The sequence below is a fragment of the Mirounga leonina genome, unplaced genomic scaffold (genome assembly GCF_011800145.1).
Source record: "Mirounga leonina isolate KUSES-001 unplaced genomic scaffold, KU_Mleo_1.0 Mir_151, whole genome shotgun sequence".
NCBI lineage: Eukaryota > Metazoa > Chordata > Mammalia > Carnivora > Phocidae > Mirounga > Mirounga leonina.
This window is the reverse complement of record NW_023270377.1, coordinates 34,099,624-34,124,895: the sequence shown is the minus strand read 5'-3', so window position 1 is coordinate 34,124,895 and position 25,272 is coordinate 34,099,624. Positions and strand designations below refer to the sequence as shown.

General features: G+C 39.2%; 2 protein-coding genes across 3 annotated transcripts in view; both read left to right on the top strand.

The window, feature by feature from the left end:
• Positions 1-11,636, top strand: part of SGO2 (shugoshin 2) — a 41,376-nt gene extending 29,740 nt beyond the window's left edge. For both annotated transcript variants that reach the window (XM_035007435.1, XM_035007437.1), the window contains exons 8-9: positions 1,941-2,091; positions 10,731-11,636. In XM_035007435.1, the coding sequence (XP_034863326.1) occupies positions 1,941-2,091; positions 10,731-10,746 (167 nt within the window). In that variant the 3' untranslated portion in view covers positions 10,747-11,636. The remainder of the gene's footprint in view (positions 1-1,940; positions 2,092-10,730) is intronic.
• Positions 11,637-17,877: 6,241 nt separating this feature from the next.
• The window catches only part of LOC118012657 (aldehyde oxidase), an 87,769-nt gene continuing 80,374 nt past the window's right edge, over positions 17,878-25,272 (top strand). The window contains exon 1 of the mRNA XM_035008348.1: positions 17,878-17,922. Coding sequence (XP_034864239.1) covers positions 17,878-17,922 — 45 coding nt within the window. The remainder of the gene's footprint in view (positions 17,923-25,272) is intronic.

Below are 25,272 nucleotides of genomic sequence, written 5' to 3'. Positions count from 1 at the left end.
TAATACCAAATCCTTTCCTCAGAATACATGTATCTAAAAATAACAAATAAGAAATACGGTGGTGAATGTGGTGAATGCTCTAATAAAAGCACACATGTGCTAACAGATATATGGGGAGGGGTTTGGACAAGAGGAACCTGCAAAGACATCATGAAATAGGTAGCATTTTAGGCCGTAAAGGATAGGTAGGATTTTTATCTTTAGTGTTTACTTTTTATTTTCCCCCAGTTATTAAAAGAATACTCATTGCAGAAAATTGAAAGTAGAAAATTAGAAAATAGGAGGAAAAACAATCACCCAAAGAACTGCAGTCAACATTTTGGCATGTGCATACAGAGTTGAATCTATGGAATTTAAAAATATATATCTGAAGGCATGCTATATATAACATTAGTTATCCCATTTTTTCCCCTTAAACATTGGATCCTAAGGATGTTCCTTCATTATTAGAAATTTTGTGACATTGGACATTCCCATATCAATCAAAATTTTCTACTGGGAGACTCACATTTGAATATATATGTATGCAGAATACTAGAATTTTTTTCCCCATTTTATTAAGAAATAATTTATATTACTGTATAACTTCAAGGCATACAGCTTGATGGTTGGATTTACATGTATTATGAAATGGTTATCACAGTAGGTTCAGCTAACATCCATCATGTCAGATGGATAAAGTAAACAGAAAAGAAAAAAGAAAATAAGTTTTCTCCTTGTGATAAGAACTCTTGGGGTTTACTCTCTTAACTTTTTTTTTTTTTTAGAGAGGGAGGGGTGGGGTTGAAGAGCAGGGGAAGAGGGAGAGACTTTCTCTGTGAAATAAATAAATAAAATCTTAAAAAGAGAGAGAGAGAGAGAGAGACAATCCTAAGCAGGCTCCACACGTGGAGCCCAATTTGGGGCTTGATTTCACAATTCTGAGATCACAACCTGAGCCGAAATCAAGAGTTGGATGCTCAACCAACTGAGCCACCCAGGCGCCCCCTCTTAACCTTAGTCCTTATTTATCTTATAACTGGAAGTTTGTACCTTTTGACTACCTTCCTCTTTTTCCCCCTCTCTCCACCCTCTGCCACCTCTGGTAACCACAAGTCTGATCTCTTTTTCTGGGTTTGGGTTTTGGTTTTTTGTTTTGATTTTTTTTTTTTTTTTAAATGCCTGATGTGAGATCCTACAGTATTTGTTTTTCTGTGTATGACTTATTTCACTTAGCATAATGCCTTCAAGGTCCATATGTGTTATCTCAAATGGTAGGATTTCCTCATTTTTTAATAACTGAGTAATATGCATATAATATTAACATAGGCACACCCCCCCACACAACTTTATCCATTCATCCATCGATGGACACTTAGGTTGTTTCTATGTCTTGGCTTTTGTACATAATGCTGCTGTGAACATGGGGGTACAGATATCTTTTCAAGTTAGAGAACACTAGGATTTTGATGGATAAGGCCACTCCGGGAAAAAGGAATACTAAAAAGAAGTGCAAAAATCTAGAGTTACAGTCCATGATAGAGGACTGGTGAGCCATCTTGCTTCTCTCTATTCCTCATGATACCTTTCACAGAGTAAGCAGTTGATACAAATGTTGAATGAATGTGTAGTAATTTGTATGATTCTGTGAATAGAGTTGACCCGTGAAGGATTTTTATCAGCCTATATGTGATTTCAGAATAAAAATGTTATGGTATACTTTGGTAGGTTGTTTCAAATTTTAAGTCTCTTCTCATTGCTGGGGAAAAAAACTGATTCACAAATAATTTCAGTGCTATTATTGTAATATTTAAAATTATAACTTGATTATTGCTAAGTTTAAAAATTTGCTGCCAGTAATTTGCAAACCACTAAATATCCCATATCTATTTCTATATGAGGATATCCCATTTCTCTTTACATATGTTTATAAATATTTGTGAAAATAATATTCTTTGCAGGTGGTAGAACACTACAGGACTTGACAAATACCAGTTTTGTTTCAAATAATGCTGCTAAAGCTGAAAATAAGTCAGAAAATCCATCTTTAGAGCCACCAAGCCGAAGAAGAAGGTGTACTCCTCTCTCTTTAAAGGAGCCAAATCTCAAAAGGTAAGTATTTCAGTGATATTAAAGTGATTTCAGTGTGATATTATAAACTATATGCTTTAAAAGAAATTCCTGCCTGAATTAGTATTTGAACATTTCTGAATATCAATATATTTTTGACATATAATAATCACAGTGTGATCTGGGTAAGATTTGAAGAAATGTCTTTTTTTATTCTTTGAACAGACTTTGTAAAAAAAAACTTTGTTCCCTATGATTTGCAAACCACTATTTCCATGTCTGTTATCTTCATTTGTGTTCCCTAGAAGAATTCAAAGTAGCTTATTTGTTCTTTAGCCTTAAAGAGTAATAGTCTTTTTCTTTCTTTTTTTAAATTTCAAACAGGACGCCTGGGTGGCTGAGTCAGTTAAGCGTCCAACTCTTGATTTTATCTAAGGTCACGATCTCAGGGTTGTGAGATCAAGCCCCGAGTTGGGCTCCATGCTCAGCAGGGAGTCTGCTTGAGATTCTCTCTCTCCTTCTCCCTCTGCCCTACCCACCCCCATGCGTGTACATGCTCTTTCTCTCTAAAATATCTCTCTCTAAAATAAATAGGGTCTCCTGGGTGGCTCAGTTGGTTAAGCACCTACCTTCGGCTCAGGTCATGATCCCAGGTCCTGGGATCCCTGCTCAGTGGGGAGCCTGCTTCTCCCTCTGCCCCCACCGTGCTCTGTTTGTCTGTCTCTCTGTCAGATAGCTAGAGAGACAGACAGACAGATAGATAGATAGACAGACAGACAGACAGAGATTTGTCTATTTTTTTTAAATATATAAAACATACCCCAACAAAGGGAAAATAGTACTCCACCTTCTTATCCACCATCCCTCAGCTTCAATTGTTATCAGTATTTTGCCTTATTTATTTCATCTATCCTTTTTTGTTGTAGTATTTTTAAAGCAAATCCCTAATATTGGGTCATTTAATTCCAAAAACACTTCTGTGTATCTCTCTTAAAAAAAGGAACTTCTTAACAAAACTAGATTAATAGTGATCACAGCAATTATCTATATGAATATGAATATTATCTATGAATTATAATTATATATAATTTTATATTATATATATATAATTATATATATATTTTATATAGATAATTATTGCGTTATATAAAAGGGCCACAACACCTTAATATCATTTCTGACAGAGGGAAAAATTTAAAACGCAATTATTCCAAGTACTGTGGATTGAGTATCAAGCATAATTTAAGATGAAGCGCATCTGAAGTTGTAATCATAGCAAAGTTATTTCCTTGCTCTTCTTTTTTCCTCCACTTGATTTTTTTTTTATTGGGGTTTTTTTTTTAATTTAAGTTTAATTAACATATAGTATATTATTAATTTCAGAGGTAGAGTTCAGTGATTTATCACTCTTATATACCCAGTGCTCATTACATCACTTGCCCTCCGTAATGTCCATCACCCAGTTACACCATCCTCCTACCCCCTTCCCTCCAGCAACCCTCAGTTTGTTTCCTGTGGTTATGAGTCTCTTATGGTTTGTCTCCCTCTCAGATTTCATCTTGTTTTATTTTTCCCTCCCTTCCCCTATGATCCTCTGTTTTGTTTCTTAAATTCCACATATGAGTGAGATCATATAATAATTCTCTTGATCTCAGCTCAGGTCATGATCTCAGGGTTGTGAGTTCAAGTCTTCCATTGGACTTCACGCTGGCAGGAAGCCTACTTAAAAAAAAAATTAAATTAAAAAAAAGAAAAGTCTATTCAGATCTTTTTCCCTTTTTTCAATTGGGTTGTCTTTTTTTTTTTTTTTTAATTGAGTTGCAAGTTAAACTTTCTTATTTTAAACTAATTTTAGACTTATCAAAGAGTTATAAAAATAGCCCAGAGGTTCCTTCCCCAGCTTTCCCTAATTTTAACACCTTATCCACAGTACAATGATCAAAATTAGAAAATTAGCATTGGTACAATACTGTTAACAAACTATAGATGTCCATTAACACCCTTTACTGTTTTAGAATCCTATCCAGGATCCCACCTTGTTTCTCCTTAGCCTCCTCCAGCCTGTAACAGTTTCTCATTCCTTCCTTTCCTTTTATGACTTTGACACTTTTGAAGACTATTGGTCAGTTATTTTGTAGACTGTCCCTCAGTTTGGTTTATCTGATGTTTTCTCATGATTACAATGCAGTTAAGCTTTTTTGGCAAGAATTCTGCAGAAATGGTATGTCCTTCTCTCATTGCATCATTTTAAGGGGTTTATCATGTCAGTATGTCTCGGTAATGTTAACTTTGGTCACTTGATTGAGGTGGTGTTTGCTGGGTTTTTTTCACTATAAATCTATAAATCACTATCTTTTCCTTTATAGTTAATGAACACTGGGGGAGATGCTTTGAATCTGTGCATCCTATTTTTCCTCCCACTTTCACCTACTGATTTTAGCATCCATTGATGGACCTTGCCTGCAACAGTTATATTTCTGCCTAATAGTGGTTTCTGTTTCCCTCTTTCCTTCTGGAATTCTGTAAGGAAGAGCTGTCCTTTCTCCCTCTCTCCTTCCCTTATTTATTGATTGATTGATTGATTTATATCAGTATGGACTTATGGATACTTATTCTGTAAGTGAAAATTTAATACTATCAATAGTTATTGCATTGCTCAGATTATTCCAGTGGGGCTATTAGGAGTTCTTTCAGGGTGGCTTCCTTCTGTATTCTTTCAGCAAGACCTCATCATATTTTGAGCACTTCCTTACTTTCTGACACAAGATGTTCCAGGCTTATCTTAGTGTTTTTCCTGCCCCAGCCCCCAAATCAGGTACTTTTGAAGAATTTTGTTTAGAAACCTAGGTATTCTTGCCATGTGTATGGTATTAGTTAGCTATTGCTGCACAGCAATGTTACCATAAACCTAGTAGCCTAAAACAGCATCCATTTCTTATCTCTCCATTTCTGTGGGCCAGGAATCTGGACTAGAGCACTAAATTAGGTGCTCTACTTAGTGTCTCACGAAACTGTAATTAAGTTGTTGTCCAAGATGGTTCTCATCTAGAGGCCCTACTGTAGGTGAATCTGCTCTCAAGGTCATGCAGAATGTTGGCAAATTTATTTCCTTGTAGTTAGAGGACTGAGGGCCCCAGCTTCTTGCTGTTGGCTAGAAGCTGTCCTCAACTCCTCGAGGCCGCTCTCAGCTCCTGGCCAAATGGGCCTCCCAAAATGGCTACTTATTTCAAAGCTAGCTGCAGAGTCTCTAGGGCAAATCCTTTAGCAGATAGAGTATCATAAAATGAAATGCAATCTTAGAAGTCAGACATTCCATCACCTTTGCCATATTCTATTGGTTAGTTGCAAGTCACAGTTCCTTAAAGAGGCAGTTACACAACGGCATGAACGTCATCATGAGTGTGGTGGGAGGGATCCTCCTTAGGGTCTGGCCACCACAGGGCGCATTGCTGTTAGGCCCTCTCAGCAGACAGAGCTAGGAAACATATGTATGCATACTAATCCACACATACACACACTTTTATATTTCTCTATCTGTATATAAAGTAAAAACCGTGAGTTTATATATTGATAGCCTCTGATTCCAGTTCAACACCACAGAGTTCATTTTTACTTTGCTTATTCATAATTTCTTTATCAGTGAGAAGCCTGGCTCTCATTATCTAAAATGTATTTATTTGTTTGTTCATTTCTAGCATACACATAAAGTAGTTTCAGAATTGCTAACTACTATCCCTGTGAGAAGCATGCTTACTATAACTAGATTATAACATTTAGATATGGTTCTTTTTGTCTTAGGTTAGTTCTTTCCTTACCAACCCCCTTCCAGAGTAGTTATGTTATTCATTTGTAATTCATTTAAGTACATTTGTTATTGTTTGTATTGTTTTCTCCTTCTATATCTTGGTAGGTTTTGTTGTTTACTCTGAGGTATGTGAAACATTTGGATTATACAAATCAAAGCTATACAAAATGGTATATGCAGAGAACAGCAACTACTTTTATCCCAGCTACCCCATTCCCATTACCCCCTCTTTCTATCCTATTTTCACCTACCTCCTGGGGGTAACCAGTTTCTTTAGTTTCTGGCTTATCCTTCCTGTATTTCTTTAGCATAAATAAGCAGATATATGTATATCCCCCTTTTACATAAAGGCAGCATACCATAGCTATTCTGTTGGGCTTTGTTTACTTTTGTTTAATAGTGTATTCTGGAAATCAATATCAATTTGTAGAGATTTTCCTCCTCCTTTTTTTTTACAGCTGGATAATAATTATGTATAGATATACTATCCTTTTATTCAGTCACATTCCTATATATGCACATTTAGGTTGTTTCCAATCTTTTACCATTATAAATAATAACTACATTGAGTAGTATTGTGCATATATCTTTTCATATTGTTGGAAATGGATCTTCAGAGTAAATTCCTAAAAGGGAATTGCCCGGGTGAAAAATAAGGACATATGTAGTTCTGTTAGGTCTTGCCACACCTCCCTCCAGAGGCTCATACAAATTTGCATTCCCTCCAGCAGAGTGTGGCACCCTTTACCCACATTGTAATCAACAAGAATATGTTGTCGTATTTTAAAATTTTTGCCACTCTGGTAAGTGAGAAGTGGTATATTGGTGTTGTTTTACTTGGCATTTCTCTATTAAGTGAATTTAAAAGCTTTCCTCGTGCTTGGGGGTATTTATACCATTTTTTAATCTGTTCATATCTTTTTTCTATTTTTTCATTGTATTTCTGGTCTTTTTGTCCCCCAGTTATTAAGAATTCTTTTTTTTTCTTTTTTTTATTATGTTATGTTAATCACCATACATTACATCATTAGTTTTTGATGAATTTTTTATGTATTAGGGATATTAGCCCTTGTAGTATATGTAGCCAGTATTTTTTTGAGTTTATCAATTATTTTTTGACTTTGTTTTTTAAATTATTTTTACATAGTTAAATTTCTTAATCTTTCATTCTCTTTGAATTTTAAATCATATTAGAAGGTCTTTCCCTATACCATGGTTAAAGAGGAATTCATCATATTTTTTTCTAGTATTTTTATAGTTTTATTTCTTACATAAATCCCTAGTCCATTTAGAATTTTTTTTTAGTGTGAGGTATAAGATATGGATCTAATTTTGTCTTTCTTCCAAAGGCTACCCATCTGTACTTGCACCATTCATTTATTTACAAATGCATCTTTATCCCAAAGATTGGAGATGTCAACCATGTCATATTCTAAATTTCTGTATGTATTTGGGGGGGTTCGTCTAATGCTGGACTTTTTATTCTATTGCGGTGATCTACCTGTCTAGTATAGAGGCTGTATATGATGTTTTAATGTCTGGTAAGGCTACTGCCTTCTCATAGTTTTTCTTTTCCATTGTTTCCTTTGGTGTTTTTACGTATGAACTTTTTTTTTTTTATTTTTTTTTAACATATGAACTTTAGTATTTACTTGGCAAGCTCAGGGTTTCTCAAACTCAGCACTATTGACATTTTGAGCTAGATATTTCTTTGTTGTGGCAGGCTGTTCCGTGCATTGTAAGATATTTAGCAGTATCCCTGCCCTCCACCCAGTAAATGTCAGTAGCACCCATCCACTTAAAACAATCAAAAATATCTCTAAATGTTGCAAAATGTCACAGAGGAGGTGAAATTGCTTTGAGTTCAAAATGACTGGTCTAGCTTGCTGGTATTTTTATTGGAATTGCATTCAATTTATACCTTAATTTAGGGAGAACTAACATCTTTGTATTGAGTTGTGCTATGTAAGAACAGGAGATGTCTTTGTATTTATTCAAGTCTTCTTTTGTAACTTTTAGAAGTGTTTTAAAATTTTCTTCAAACGGGTTTTACACATTTCTTGTTAAATTGATTTGTAGGTATTTAGTCTTCTTGGTTGCGAATGCACATGTAACTTGGACATGTAAATCATGCTCAGTATTTATTTGTGAGTATGAAAGGTGTTGAATTCTGTGTAAGTTTATAACTTGCTACTTAACTAAATTTCTTTTATTATCTGTCTCATTGATTCTCTCAAGTAAAACTTAATGGAGGAGGAATACCATGATACCATCTGAAAATAGAGTTAGTTTTACTTCTTTACCCATTCATATGCCTCTGATTGATTTCTCTTGTTTTATGGCATTGGCTAATACCTCAAGTACAGTTTCACATATTAATAGGAATAGTGGGCATTCTTGCCTTGTTCCTGACTTGAGTGGTATTTCCACTCTGTTGTCTCCCCGTTAAACAAGATAATGACTTTAGTATTAAAGTAAGTATATACCATTTATAATATTAAGAAAATGTCCCCCAATGTCTATTGAGTGTTTTAATCATGGATGAGTGTTGCATCATGTCAAGGACTTTTTCAGTATCCATGAAAAATTTATATGCTTTATTTCCTTAGATTTATTAACATGGTATATGATAATAGGTTTTCTAATATTGAACTGAATTTGCATTCCTGGAATAAATCTCACTTGGTCATGGTATATGTTTTTCATAATGTGCTGTTGGATTTGCTTTTGTAACTATGCTGTGAGTACTTGAGAAGAATATGTACCCTCTTTTATCAGAGTATAGAGTTTGATATATATTCATAAGATTTACCCCTATATCCTTTAGATCTTCTCTCTCATTTTTTTGCCCACTTCACCTATCTTGCACTGAGAGTGTTGTATATTAAAATCTCTTATTATTGTGTTCCTATCTGTCTCCATGCATCTCCTGTAGTTTTTGCTTCATAAAGGTAGTTGCTCTGCTATTTGGTACATAAATATCATAATTACTATATACTCATAGAGTAATATTCATGATTAATCCACATTGTAGATTAGGACTTTTACTATTGAAAATGTCCCCCTTTGTCATATTCAGTGCTTTGGGACTTAAAAGATAAAGACTTTAAAAAATATATTTGTATTACCTTCTTGTTAACTTCTGCCACCCCTATCCTCAGTGCCTAAAATGATCATTCTATAATACTTTGCAAGCAGTTTCATTCAGGATCTCTTCTCACTGGGGACCTATCAGAAGCTGTGATATATCTGCTGGATGTCATCCAAAAAGAAAAAAAAAAGGCAGCTGGTTTGTCATCATTCTTAGTATTTATACTAATGTTCATTGTGATATTTGCTTTTAAAAAATTTACCAACTAAACCATTTACCAAATAATCTGTATGCCCAATAGGCATACAGATCTAAACTAAAATAGAATACTATTTCATTGCAGCATTTTGCTGTATTTAGAATAGGTAGCTCTTCTAAAGAATTAATTAAATTCTATCTAATTACCCAAGGCAGTGGTATCATTGGCTCTGGAGAGGGGTACAGAGGAGGGAAAGAGACCTACTCGATAGCTAACCATTTATACCTTTGTAATTTGGGACCATGTATATGTATGTCATCTAAAAAACATGTGTAATGTAAAGAATAAATACAGCTCCATTTTTTGCAACATGATATACTAGGTGTATGATCAAACTAAAAATAAAATAAAATTACTGGGTAAAATATTAAAAAACAAAACAAAAGCCAAACAAAAAACCCCCTTGAACATATCTATTAGCTAGAAGAGAAGAAGAAAGAGAGCTCGCATCAGAGACTGAATGAGAGCAGGAACCCAGAGAGGTAGGTGGACTCTGGCTTTTGCCCGAACATATTTACCAAACTAGGTGAACCTAAGTGTTGGATTCACAGCTTTATGGGGCTGGGGACAGAAGGCATATCCTAGGGTTTAGCTAAAATGAAAAGTCCAATAGTAGATCACCTTCAATAAAGTTGAGCTACTTTCTCAGTAGGAGGCAAACTAAAAATAACCTTCCCACCAGCTTTTTTAAGCCCCAAGAAATAACTCTGGTACTGAACTGAGGAGGAAAAAAATCTTCTGAGAATTCATAACCAAAATCAAACTCTCATGCATTGCAGCTGGAATTCATAATATCTGGAAGTCACAGAAAACCTCAAGCTGAGGATTTAGTATTAGCCCATGACTTGTAGTGCCCCCTGTTGTCCATTAGAAGGAAATGCAAATATTTTCTAGATCTCTCATCTCAGTCCTCAACAAATTTTCTGCAGATAAAATTCCAAGGGAAATGAACAGTTAGCTCACAGTAAACACTACATACACAAGGGAACAAGGTACTAGCAGAAACAACTGATAGCAGAATTAGATACAGAATGTAAAATAAGAATGTTTAATGTTTCAGTGAAGGAGAGACTTGGAAGTGAATAAAGGTGTTGAAAAAAAAAACACCTTTACTGTGAAGAAAAGCAAGGAAGAGATGAACACAGTTTAGGATAGTGATTACTTCTTGGGGGATGACAGGGATGTGATCAGAAAGGGGCACACTGGAGGCTTCTGAGGTGTGGTAATATTTTATTTCTTAACCTGGGTGGTAGGTACATCAACATTTATTTATTGTTTTTAAGTTGTAAATTTTCATATATTCTTCTATGTATGCTGAAGTTCATAATAAAAAAGAAATACATAGTAAAACATGTAGTGTGTGAAATCTAAGTTGGTCAGTTTTTCTTAAACCTTATTTTATAATTCCTACTATCATAGAGTATTCCAGATATATGATACAGGAGTTTTCTTCTCCATGCTTCACAGCAAAAGCATCAGCTTTGAGTTGTTAATACTGTTCATCTTCCCTTTTTTCTACTCTGCAGGAAGATGAGAAGATGAGGTGAATGTATGGATTCTGGTTTTTTTGAATTCTCAAACCATACCAAGTCAAAACAGGGATATAACAAGGATCCAAAAGATGAAATGCGTGATGAAGGCTTCCCCCCCACCTTTTCATGAGTATTAATTTATTCTTATGTTTACATATATGTGTATAAAATAGCTATTTTGTAATATTAAACTTCTAAAATCATTTTGGTCATCCTATAACTTATGTTGCTGTTTTTGTGAACTTCTTTCAACCTAACAGCCTTTAACTAAGCAAAAGCTGTTAACCTTTTAACCAAATAAAATGTGTTATAAATATTTTTGCATTGGTTATCTTGTTGTATACCACGCTATCTTGTTTTATTTTTAAACCATCCAATATATTTGATCACCTAGAAGATTTTAAAAGTTGCCTCCTGCCTTGGCCAGTTTTCTGTCACCCTTCATTCTTACACTTTCAGAATTACCTGTTAGATGTCAATTTCTGTATTATTTCCATTCTCTGTAATCTGATGACTTGGCTGAGGGGCTTAACCTTTCAGGCTCTTTTAAATTTGGTTTTTATAACTTTATTTTAAAGAACCCTTACTATAGTAGTAATAGAAAGTAATAAATCCTATTGATGTCTGAGATCAATGAACATAATTTACTGTATTCAAATGACAAGTCAAATTCTATTCTGCCTAGATGGAAAAGCTTACTTAGAGAATATCTGACAACTGAAAGGGTGAACTAGTGTTTTTAATAAACACTTCAGATCATTCTGGGGCAGACTGTCCTAGGACCAAACTCTGAGGAATTGCTGTAGGAATACAGAGTCCCACGGAACTTACTCATAATATCAACAATGTGGGTTGAGTGGAGGCCTTATTAAAGGAACAGTTTACACAAAGATTAAGAGCCTGGCACCCTGACAATCTTTGTTCTCTTTCCTATACACCTATTACTTGGAGACTATGGACCTCCTAGAGGCAGTCTCCAGTATTATATTTTTGTCCCTATTGCTTATTTCTATTTTTCCTCCTTTCTATGAGTTTTTTCTTTTTTTCCCTTCCCATGTAAATTATTTTTCAGTTTATGTAGTCAAATTTATCAACCTTTTATTGCTGGTGGAATTTGGTCACAGTAAGAAAGAATTTTCCTTCTTCCAGATTATAAAGACATTTACCCATGGTTTCATTTTGTTTTACATTTAAATTTCTGATTCGTGTGGAATTTTTTTCTATGATATGAGATATGAATGCAACTTCAACCTTTTTCCAAATGACTCCCCCATTATTGAGAAGGTCCATGTTCTCCATTACTGATTTGAAATGCTACCCTTTTTTATGTTGTATTTCCACGTGCACTTAAATTTATTTCTCAATTTTCTGTTGTATTGGTCTGTGTGTCTGTTTATGCTCCACTACCATACTCCGTAGACTTTAGGGGGAGTATCAAAGTTTCCCTCTCCTAGAGCTTTTACATATTTCTTAATAAATTTATGCCTAGGAATTTTTTTTTTCTTGGTAATAAAAATGGGATCTTCCCTTTGATTCTCTCTTCTAATTATTTGCATATATATGTTCATTATTGATTTCTGTATGTTAATTACTGAACATTCATTGTTTGTAGTATTTTCCAGACATATGTCCTGAAAACTAAGTTAACTTTACCTCTTTTTTTTTTCCCCTTCCAAATCTTATGCATCTCATTGCTTTCTTTTGTCTAATTAATTGTATGGCTGCTACCTTAAGTAAAATGTTAAATTGTAGTGAGAAGAATAGGTATCCTTGTATGTATTGTTCCTGATTTTCATGGCAATGCCTTTGGTTTTACCCTAATAAGTAAGATGCTGGGTTTTGAGCTGGTTATGTATAATTTATAATCACATTAAAGTATTGTCTATCAATTATTTTATTGAGTGCTTCTTTAAAAAATCATGACTGAGTGTTGAGTTTTTGTCAAGTGACTTTTGACATTGATAGAGACTGTATGAGTTAGGGTCCAGCCAAGAGATAGAAACCACAATTATTTTATAAATTGTTAGCCATATAGTACAGAACTAAACAAGGGACCACTGGAGTGTCATAGAGGAGGTAACTATGGGAAGTACTCTGGGGCTGGGGATGCAAAGAAAAAAGAATGGAATTACTGAAACCTAAAGGCTTGGAGGAAGAGTTCCAGGACTCTAGGGAAGGTGTGCAACAGGTTAGTGCTGTTTCCCTGACGGGCTAGGACAAGACTGGTCTGATAGTGTGGAAAAGCTGCAGACTGGAACCCTCTGTTGCTTCTGAAGTCCGTTGTTCCTGCAAGGGTGAGCCATTTCTGTGATGATGCTGACAGGAGCAAGTAGCAAACAGGAAGGAGCAAATTTCTTTTTCCTCCACCATACTTGCAGTTTGCTTCTATCTCCTTCTATTGCCAGAGACTGAAAGGGAGCCTGGCAAAGGGAAAAATGGGGTTTTGTAAAGGCCTGGCCTTAACAAGTGGAGTGAGACATGTGGATTTGAAGCTGAAACATAATAGCTTAATAGCACAAAGGGATATGATTATTCTCCTTAGGTATGTTCATATAACAAACTATATTCACTGATTTGTTGATACTGAAACATTCTTACTTTCATGGAATAAATTCCACTTTTTAGTATGTGCCAGCCATTGTCTCTCATCTCCAAGCCCACCTCTCTACAATTTGCTGTGTGATTCTGGAACTCTACAAATCACATTTTTTTTTCTGTGCTAGCTGACTTTTTTTTTTTATTATTTGAGAGAAAGAGAATGAGAGAGAGAGCACATGAGAGGGGGGAGGGTCAGAGGGAGAAGCAGACTCCCCATTGAGCAGGGAGCCTGATGCGGGACTCGATCCCGGGACTCCAGGATCGTGACCTGAGCCGAAGGCAGCCACCCAACCAACTGAGCCACCCAGGCGCCCCTGTGCTAGCTGACTTTTTAAGCTTCTGTCAGCAAGGGGTGATAGAGACAAAATCAGAAAGAGGGACAAAGAACTTGTTCCTTTTTTGCTTGTGTTCCCTGTCAACATCCCCTCAGCAATGGTGATTCCCTCGGGGGCAGCAGTTGGTTTGTCACCAGTCAATTTAGCATTCCTAGAACCGGCTTCATAACGCCCCCATGGAGGTACCAGCACTACTTGGGCTGTGCCCCTCACGGGCCTCAGGCCTAGCTCCTCAGGGAGCCTCCTTCAGGCTCCTGAGGTGTCCCAGCCATCTGTGCCACAAGCCTTCTTTGAGATCTGCGTTCTGACTCCTAGAAGCCCTTTCCTAGCTCCTGAGGTATTAAACAGTGGCTGAGCAGGACCCTCTCCTCAGCCGCCAAGGTTCTGGGTTCTAATAATCCCAGCCTCTTCCTTTTTATTACCCAGCTGATTCCTGTGGTTCATTGATGGAGGGAATGCAAAATGATACAAACTTTATAGAAAAGATTTTGACAATATCCAGCAAAATTACATAGGCATATACAATCATACAACCCAGTAGTCTCACTTTTAGGAAACTATAGTGAAAATTCTCTTGAAAAAATACAAAAATTTCGGGGGCGCCTGGGCGGCTCAGTGGATTGAGCGTCTGACTCTTGATTTGGGGTCAGGTCATGATCTCAGGGTCATGAGATCAAGCCCCATGTCAGGGTCCGTGCTCGGTGGGAAGTCTGCTTGGGATTCTCTCTCCCACTCCCTCTGCCCCTCCTCCCACCTTTTCTCTCTCTAAAATAAATGTTTTTTAAAAATTTCACTATAGTATGGTTTGTAACAGCAAAAATGGAAAAAAGGAACAACCTAAGTAACATCACTAGAGGACAGCTAACTTGAAAACCAACTGAAATGAATGAAAATAACTATCAAGTTGGTGACAGAGATACCCAATCTTACAAAAGGTATTTTGAATTTGTATCTTTATCAGGATATACTCTAAGGGTAAAAAGAACTATAACAAAATTTTAAACTTTCATTTACTAGTCTCATTGCTGCTATAATATTGATGTGGCTATTATGAAATAGTTCTAAGGACAGATTAAAGAAATTAGATTTCAGAAACTTCAGAATCTTTGGTTGCAGAATCAAACTCTGCAATCTTAAATTTTAATTAGAAATATTAGTGTGAACTCATGCTTTTTGCACTTTAAAAAAAGTTACGTATTTTCTAGTTCTGTCCACTAAAAATGTTTAGAAACAATGATGACTGACTAGCAATGAGTACTTCTAGCATCTAGATTGTGGTTTCTAAATACTATTTCCCATCACAGAGACCAGGGCTCTTTGGAGAAATGGCTAATTCCAAGTTTGGGACAGTATATAACCAAGGTGAGCCTGGGATGTCTTGTACCAGAAAACAAGGACATTATTAAAAATGAATGTGACCATATCAAAAGGACACAAGTTCCAATTTGAAGGTGCCTCCATTGGCCTAAATGGGACAAACTCAACATTGGTATGAAAGATTGTAACATTAAAACATGTTATACAAAAAGTCACAAATCCATAATGATTAAAAAAAAGAGAAACAAAAACATTGGATGCTCTGAAAATTTGTAAGAGGAAATAATAAGGATGTATTTTGCCTTTCTGATATTAATTCTATTTGTGCATAGTCAGTAGCTCTAATGAATAGTGATAGTTCTTTTCAAAAGAATCTCAACTGAAGAATGCTGAAGGAATGTTAGAGTTAGGAAAATTATCATTTTGCAGCCTCCTAATAAAATAACTGCTTCAGACAGTGGTCAGCAATGTATGGTGAAACCATGAGGTGAGATGTTGATGGAGAAATTCATTATGAAGAGATAACCCACTGAAGCCACTGATCAATCTTAGCATCATTAAGAATGAGTCAACCAGACATCATAAGCCTCCTGATGTGCTACAATGTCAAGTGTACGGCATCACCCATGAAGTCTTCTCATTACCTCCCCCAACCCCAAAGTTGAGCTGGAATTTAATCAAGGCTCTGGAGTGATAGGCATGATGTGATTTGAAGTTTGGGTCCAGTAGCCAATGACCAGGAAAGAATTCTTGAGATGTTTTTAGTACAAAAAGGTGATTTTACTATATCACAAGGACAAAGACCCATGGGCAGAGAGAGCTGCACCTGCGAGCGTGAGGTGTGACTGACTATATACCTTTAAGTTTGTGGAAGGAGGGGAGGGAGAGATAACATTAAGTTTTTAAGGAATTTCTATATGCTGAAAGCAAGGTCTTACAGAACCTTGAAGATTTAGCTACTGTCAAGATAAGGTTGCTTTTAGTCTCCAATAAAACATAAACATTGAGGCATTAAGGTGGCCATGTTTCCTTGAGGAATGTCGGGCTCTGAGTGTTTCAGGTATCAGTCTGCTGCAAGCTGTAAGGAGGTTTCATTTAGGCCACATATCTCTTGCCTTTGTTTTCCTCATCGGGCACAGTATATGCGTAGTAAGTAGGGTGGAAGAACAAAGAACACCAGAAGAAGCAATCAGCCATTATAAAATGTGGTGCACTCTATAGGACAACTGACTGGACATGTTAATAGCATAAAAAGGGGGAGTGGGTGAAGGGACTGTTGTAGATTAAAACAGACTGAAGAGACAACAAAAAACACATTGAATAGCCTTTGTTTGACTCAAAGAAATCAAATGTAAAAGGACTTTTTTGGATGCTGGGAAATTTTCAGGATATTAAGAAAATATTTTGTGAGGTGTGAACATGGCATTTCGAGTAAAGAAATGTCTTCTTAAAAAATGTATACTAAAGTACTTAGGGATAAAGTAACATTCCTGAGATTGGCTTTAAAATACTCCAGAAGGGGCGCCTGGGTGGCTCAGATGGTTAAGCATCTGTCTTCGGCTCAGGTCATGATCCCAGGTCTCGCTGCTCAGCAGGGAGCCTGCTTCTCCCTCTCCTTCTACTGCTCCCCCTGCTTGTGGTCTCTCACTCTCTCTGTAAAATAAATAAAATCTTAAAAAAAAAAAAAATACTCCAGAAAAAGTTAAGTGAATATGGCAAAATGTTGACCATTTTCAGAGCTCAATGAGGTATATGGCGAGGCTAGTTGTACTCCTCACTTTTATGTACTAACTTTGGAAATTTTCACAAAATTTTGTGTTCACATAAACGAAATGACATGGGCAAGTGTTCTAGGTATATTTTTTAAAAGATGTTTTATTATTTATTTGAGAGAGAGAGCAAGTGGGGGGAGAAGCAGAGAGAGAGGGACAAGTGGACTCTGTGCTGAGGGCCAGCCGGACCAGGGGCTCCATCTCATGACCCTGAGATCATGAGGAGAGCTGAAATCAAGAATTGGAGGCTTAACCAACTGAGCCACCCAGGTGCCCCAGTGCTCTAGGTATATTAAATGAAAACAAGTCTGGAAAATAACTAGTTTGGTTCTATTTGAGTTTTTAAAAGGAGTTACAGGCAGATTTCAAAAATGTAAAGATAGACCCAAAAATTAATACTGGTAAATTCTAAGTTGTAGGCTTACAGATAATTTTTGTATTTATGCTTTTCAGTATTTTCCAAGTTGCCTCTAAAAAAAAGTTTTCCAAGATTTTTATATCTCTGTTCATATTTACCAGATAAACTGTTGTTATTTACTGGATAGACTGTGCATAGTGATGAAGCTTAAAAAAAAAAAAAAGGTTTATCTCTATATCAAGGTAGCTCTTGATTTTAAAAAATAAACTTGGATAGTTATTTCTAAAACTGTAAGACAAAGTTGTAAAACCACCGGTTGTCCTTAAGCTCCTTTCCTGCAAAGTTGGAATGAATGGGATTGTTTTATGAGGACTGCACCAGGTGTGGTGGGAGCGTGGTGGGAGCAGTGGCACAAAAACCGGCTTGTTCCCGAACTGCACATCGGGCTGGAAAGCCACTTAAAACCCGCACCGATGAAAGACGCCCAAAGAGACGCCGCAGGACCTGCCGCACCTGCCGAGAGGCGGAGGGCGCGGCGCGGACGCGGGGAGTCGGCGCGAGGAGGGGCAGCTCCCGCCAATGAGCTCGGCGGCCGGAGCGCTCGCGTGACCTCCTGGGAACCGGCCAGGCTTTCCCCGCCAGGCGCACGGAGTTTTAGGTCTCCAGTGGAACTCTCTCCCTGGGACTCGGCTGCCGGGTAGGCTCCGCCGGCAGCGCAGTCGGCGACCCCGGGGCCCGGTGCGGGGCCGTGCCCCGCCAGCATGGACCGGGCGGCGGAGCTGCTCTTCTACGTGAACGGCCGCAAGGTGAGCGCGCTCGCGGCGGCTTCTGGCCTCCCGGCCGCTGTGCCCCCGCGCGCCCCTCCGCCCCCACCCGGCAGGGGCAGGGTGTGCTTTCCCGGCCGCCCTGGCGCTCCGGGCCCCCCTCGCCGGGGTTCCTTTTCCTTCCCCTTCCGAGACCCGCTGACCACCGACCTCACCCGCCCCACCCCGCAAACAGGAGGAGAAATGGCTGTTCTTCCTAGTCGGGGTCAGCGCTGCCCAACCTTCCCCCTCAAACCCGCCGATAACGGAACGTCCGGGTAGACGGGGAGCAGCCTATAGACGGCTGAGCCTGGGCTCTCGGCTCTCCCGTGTCTGCATGAGCAGAGAGCGGCTTAGACCAGAAGGACGAACGAATTCAAACGACTCTTATCGTTTCTCAGGTGAGGCAGCTGTGACTTGCTGCAGTCACAGCAGGTTCCTGGCAGAGCTGAACCCAGAGCCGGGTTCTGGGGACTTGGAGGTCCTCCCTGCGTCCGCTGTGATGCGGCGTCTGTGCTCTCAGAAACCGGGCTGGCTCTGCAGAGCCTCGGCGAGCGTTCCGGCAGTGCTCAACCTTGGAGCGCTGCAAAGCCCCTGGGCGTCCTTGAAAACACCCCTCACCCCCAACGTGGCCATAAACCGCGTTCGCTCAACGCTGTCCCAGCCTATTGGCACCACTTTGCAAGGGAGAAACTGAGGCAGGAAGGAAAAAGGGCTTCCTTAAGAGATGACAACCAAGCAGGGGCCATGCTCCCTGCCCTTCCACAGTGCCAACACCTTCAGAGCCAGCGGTGAGTCCCGCTTCTGGGTCTAGGGGAGCCGAACACTTTCCCCGACTGACTGGCGCCAGCGACGCACCAAGAAGCTGAAGTCTCACTGGAGGCCTGTTCTAGGCCTGATGGTATTTTTGCATTTGTGGTTTTGTAGTATTTTTCTTAAAGAGGACCCCTCCCCCCAAATGGTACAAGTTCTAGGCCCCACAAAACCTTCCTTTGACCCTGTTGCCTGGGTTCCACACTGGGTAACATGAGCTTGTTATTCCTGATCTGTAATGGGGGCTCTTAGGATCCCCTCAGAGGACTACTGTGAGGGTAAAAATTGGCAGTGGGATGAAGTGTTAGCATTATGTCATTCTTTCTTTGCATGACTGAATGGCATAGCAAACAAAACTCTGGCCTTTTTATTTAGACAAACAAGGATTCAATTCCAGCTCTCTTATGGTGATGGCCTAAACTTTTAGAGCCCCAGGTCCTCTGTTAAAAAGGGATACTGCTACTTAGATCAAGTGATAATGCATTATTTAATTTGTTTGTTAAGGGTCTACTCTAGAAGGCAGTGTTCCAGTGTTCTCAGGGGATGCAACAGAACACAGAAATGACAAAGTCCCTGCTTGCATGGAGTTTACATTGTGCTGGGGAGGCAGACAGCAAGCACATAAGCAAGTGGAAATGTATGTCAGGCAGTGATAAGTGCTAGGACAGAACATAGAGCAGAGTGAACAGGAGCTGATATTTTAAGTGGGATGGATGTTTAGGGCTCTCTGAAAGAGTGACATTTGAGCAATGACAAATATGAAGTGAGGAGCAAATATCTGAAGGAAGTATCCCCAATGGAGGGAATGGGGATGCAAAGATCCTCAGACATGGGGATTTCTGCATGCTAAGGGATAGCAAGGAGGGTGGTGGGGCTGGAGATGTGGCCAGGGGCCAGATTGCTAGGGCTTTGTAGGTGATGGTAAGGATTCTAGTTAAACGAGGAAACTGGTTTTTGAGTCTAGCTTCTTCCTCATCCTCCCTTCCCTGCCCTCAAACAAACTCCAGTTGGATTTTTAACATAATGGCTAACAACAGTTTGTGCTCTATTGATTTTTAAAAATAGATAAGCTGGTTCTTATCTATGGGCTCATTTTTATCTATGGGTCAAATGTCCTGTGATCATTTGGAAAGTACACTCAAGATATCGATTCAATTTTTGCAGTTGCCCTTTTAAAAGAAATCATGCCACTCTTCCCCTTTCCTCCTCCTCCTTCTCCTCCTCCTCCCTTCCAGATTGTTAGGTGTGTGTGTCAGTCCCGGCAAGCAATCCTGATTGCCACATACATAGAATAAAGTTTCTGGTTCAGAGGATGAGGGGCTGTTGAGAAAAGTGAGGGAGAGAAACCACCAGGGAAGAGGGCTCTTAAGGTCAAACATGACCTCTGGGATTAAAAATTTGCCTCTGAGGCCCTCTGCCCATTGTTTAGTTGAATTATTTGGGTTCTTTTGGTGTTGAGTTGTATTAAGTTCTTTATATATTTTGGATAGCAATCCCTTATCAGATATACCATTTGCAAATACCTTCTCTCATTCACCCGGTTGCCTTTGTGTTTTGTTGATGGTTTCCTTTGCTATGCAAAAGGTGTTTGTTTGTTTGTTTGTTTGTTTTTGGTGTAATCTCAGTAGTTTATTTTTGCTTTTATTTTCCTTACCTGAAGAGACATATCTAGAAAAATGCTGCTGAGGCAGATGTCCAAGAGATTACAGCCTGTGTCTTCTTCTAGGAGTTTTATGGTTTCAGGTTTTGCATTAAGGTCTTTTATCCATTTTGAATTTATGTTTGTGTATGGTGTAACAAGTGGTCCAGTTTCATTCTTTTGCATGTAGCTGTCCAGTTTCCCCAATACCATTTATTGAAAAGACTGTCTTTTCCCCATTATATATTCTCGCCCACTTTCTCCTAGCTTCATTGATCATATAAGCATGAGTTTATTTCTGGGCTCTCTATTCTGTTCTATTTACCTATGTGTCTATTTAGTGCCGGTACCTTATATTTGATTGCTACACCTTTGTGGTATATCATGAAATCTTGGATTGTGGTATCTCCAGCTTTGCTTTTTTCTTCTCAAGATTGCTTTGGCTATTTTGAAATAAGTCATATAGAGAAAGACAAATACCATGTGGAATCTTAAAAAAAAAAAAAAAAAGCAAACAAAAACAGAAACAGAATCATAAAGTAGAGAACAAACTGGTGGTTGCCTGAGGGGGAGGGGCTGGAGGGACGGGCAAAATAGGTGAGGAAAATTAAGTATAAACTTCCAGTTAAGAAATAAATAAGTTACAGAGATGAAAAGTACAGCATAGGCAATATAGTCAGTGATATTGTAATAACACTGTATGATGACAGATGGTGACCACACTCATTTGGTGAGCACTGAGTAACGTATAGAATTGTATAGAAGCCAGTTAGGAGACTCTAGGTGGTGTGATTAGCCTCCAGTCTGTGCTTTTTTTTGCAAAATCCCCTCAGGTCACCAAAAGGTGTCATCAGGCAGGGTCTGAGGCCATCAGGAGGGAAGGCCAGGGCATATTGGTCAGATAGCTAGTTGCAGAGAGATTTCGGAAATTTTACTTGCTCCACCAGGGGCCCCCAGAACAGGTGACCAACTTAACGTAGAGTATGAGGGAGGAAGAAGCCATAAATAAGTTATACCCCAGATGAACTCTGTAACACAGCTCAGGAACTAAAGCACATTATTCTACAGGGCAGTGAGGTGTAGAAAGCAAAGGTGTGAGCTTTTGGAACTAGTTAGTCATGAGTTTGAGTCCTGTGCTCTCTACTCTGCCACTTGGCAACTCTGTGGCCTCAGGCAAGTTGCTTAATATCTCTGAGCCTTAGTTTCCCCCCCCCCCCGGCAAAATGGGGCTAATAACAGTAACTTCTCTCATGGAACTGAGATAAAGATTAAATTCCACGGAGAGCGGTTAGCAAGGTGCTTGGCACGCAGCAAGTACTCAATATGTAGAAATGATTATTAATATCTGCACCAGAAAATAATCTGCTTCATGTGCAGAGCCAGACCTGTCTGGAAGTGCCAAGGGGGCTGAAAATTAGTCATTGAGCATTATTTGCTCAAAAAAATGTAGGGTCTTGATATTAGTATAGGAAACTGGGATGAGCTGTCCGTTAGCTAGTCTTTCTTTGGGTTCTTGGTCTGCAGAGCTGAGAAAGGAAATTTCTGGGGTGGTTATAATGATTCAGAGAAAAGTGGAGGGGGGTGGAGGTGGCTTAGGCAGGGAGAACCAACAATTAAGATGAATTTTAAAGACACCAGAAGCTCAGTCAGAAGTGTCCTCCTTCTCTGTTGTAAGGATGCTGGGGGTTATTGCTCTTCTCTACTGGGTCCCACAAATACGTCTCTTTCTTTCCTCTCCTGGTATGTCTCAGCCTTGTCCTTTCACACATATCTCATTCCCTTTCTTGGTTTCCATTCTTTCAACACTTTCTCACCCCTCCTCATCTCCCTTCTCTTTCTTCTTTCTGCCTCTGTCTTGGATGTGGTGAAGACCCCTCAGGTACTAGTCACTGGCCCGGTACAGAGGAAAGTGATTTCTCAATCTTGTGCAGTATGAACTTGAAATCTCACAGAGGGCTGGTGGAGATATAGAAGGACAGATCCTTACAACGCTCAAGGCTGTACTGAGCCAGGAACATGTCATGACCCTGATCCAAGAACTGGCATCATCTTCCCAAACCAGAGTCAGCAAGAGTAACTCTGTTCCTCATTCCCTTCCCAGCCCCCAGACACCAGCTTGGCCCTGATCTCACAGTTTCACTCCAAGACTGCCAGGACAGGGCGCATGCCATATCTCTGCCCCTACCTCCCCCTCCGAATAGGCCATCCACCAACTAAGAAAAATAAACACATTGCAAGCCAGGGGCACTTTGAACCAGACTCCAATCTCTTGAGACATCTCTTAGAACAAGTACCCAAACAAGCAAGGCCTGCTTCTTCCAATGGACCTGCTTCCATTCCATTCCTTCCAAAAATATACAAATATCCCTCAAGCCTAAATGCTCTTCTTTACTATCTAAGCTACCCAGATCCTGTTTCGTCATTAAAATTGGGCTTCTGTAAAATTTACCATCGTATGTGTTAACTAGGATTACTTTCAGCTGTGAATGGCACAAACTCAAAAAACAGTGATTCAAACAAGATACAGATCATTTTTACTTTACATAAAAGATATCTTGGGGCTGGTCCAGAAGCTTCAGGATGTCATCTGAGACCCAAATTTCTTCTTTTTCCTCTACAGCTGTTAATATATTGCCTTATGGTCTAGGATAGCTGCTGGAGTCCTAGCCATTTCATCCCTTTTCCAGGCAGCAGGAAGGAAGAAAGGGAAATGCATGCTGGGATACACAAGAAGCAGTTTCTGCCATCATTCTTGGCACTTCTCTGTTTTTCTTTCTTTTCTTCTGTTCAGATGCCCCAAGACTGTGAGAAATCCTTCCTCTCTCCTCAGTGTTCTCATGATTATTTCTTAAAGTTAATTAACATTTATTATGTCCCTATGATATATCCCCAGCACCTAGCTCAGTGGTTGACACAAAGAAGAATAACAGAAGGTGGTGTCTCCCAGGATCAAGAGAGGCTTATACAGACACAAATAAAATTATGATGCAGGGTACAGTGTTGCTACTCAATTCCAGTGTGTGGGTGGTTTCTCCCCACACCACCAAACAATTCCCTGACTCCTGAGTGTTTTACAATTCAACTCAGTTCTTACACTATCTACCCAGAGATAGCATCAGGTTCCATTAAAGGCTCAGTCCCACAAGAAGGCTCCTCCCTGCCTTCAAATGCCAATCATAAGTCCAGGTTGTTACCTACTTGTGACTGACTGACTATAAACCGGATTTCCACAACCCCCTCCTTATGTTTGATTAATTTGCTAGAGTGGCTCACAGAACTCAGGTAACCAGTTTACTCACTTGATTCCTGGTTTATTACAAAGGGTATTAAAGGCTATGAATCAACAGCCAGATGAAGCTATAGGATGAGGTCCAGAACAAAGGAGCTTCTGACCCCATGGAATTGGGATATGGCACAGGTAGCATATGGATGTGTTCTGGTTCACCAACTTGGAAGCTCTCTAAGCCCATCCTTTTGGGCTTTTATGGAGGCTTCATTATACAGGCATGACTTATTAAATCATTGGCCATTGGCAACTGATTTAACTTGCAGTCCCTCTCCCCTTTCTGGAGGTCAGGGGACAGGACCGAAAGTTCCAACCCTTTAATCACATAGTTGGTTCTTCTGGCAACCAGCCCCTGTTAGGTTAATTCCAAAAGTTATACCATTAACATAACAAAGACACCTTGATCACACTCAACACAAGAAATTCCAGGGATTTTAGGAGCTATGTACCAGGAACAATGCCTGAAGATAAAATATGTATTCCTAATTATAAGTCACAATGTCACATGGAGTCCACAAAGTTCTATGACAGATGTGTGGACATTGGCCATGGGAGCACAGAGGAAGCTGGTTACCTGGAGCAGAGGATGGAAAGGTATATTAGATGGCAGTACCCCACAGAAGAGAACACTTGAGCAGGGCTTTGAATGATGTACAAAATTCTGCCAAGTAAAGAAGATAGGGAGGACTTTTAGAAGGAATCCTATATCCAAAATGTAGTGAAGGGTGAAAGTCCTGCCAGCCCAGCCAGTTCTCCCATGGGACCCAGTGTTAAAGATACACGGGTTGAGTGGCAGGAGAAGGTGGGCAGTCTGTCAAAAAGGCCTTGTAGGCTATGCCAAGGAGTTTGAATTTCTTCTTGTATTCCAGGAACTCTAGAATATAAATTTCCCTAAGACACATTCAGTGTGCTCATTAATCATGCACCTTTTCTTGGTCTTTCTCCCAGAAATTCTGATTCCATAGGGATGTCAATTTAACAGGCACCCTGAATGATTCAGGAATTCCCAGCATGGTGATTTGGCAGCCAGGAGGCAGTGTTGAATTAAAGCAGATACAGATGGTGATCAGGCTTGGATTTTAAAGAGGTCATTCCAGTAGTGATATAAAGAGTGGTATTGTGAGTGCCAAGAATGGAGGCAGGAGACATGTTAGGCAGCTCTGATAATTATTCTGGCAAGAAGTCATGAGTGTTGATCCTGAGGAGTGACAGTAGAAGTGCAGGGTGTTTAGAGAATCATTTTGAAAGTATGAGTGACAGGACTTGGTGACACTGATTGTGGTGGATTGAAAGAAATAAAAAGTTGAGAACAGCTCAGGTTTTTAAGCTGGGAAGGCTTAGCAGATGGTGAGGTTATTAAACAAGTTAGTGAAAAGAAGGGAAAGAGTAAGTTTGGGAAATAAAACAGTTTCATTTGAGGGCCTATTAAGTTTGGGATGCCTGGAGGGGCACTTAATTTTTTTTTTTTTTTTTTGTATTACAGTATGGGTATGTGTACCCCCCTGAAACACACACAGACAATCCCATCTCTCACTATATGGCAGACTCCTCTAGGGCACAGATCTGACCTTGGAAATTGGCATATGTTTCACTTTCCCTGGCATATGGCCACTTA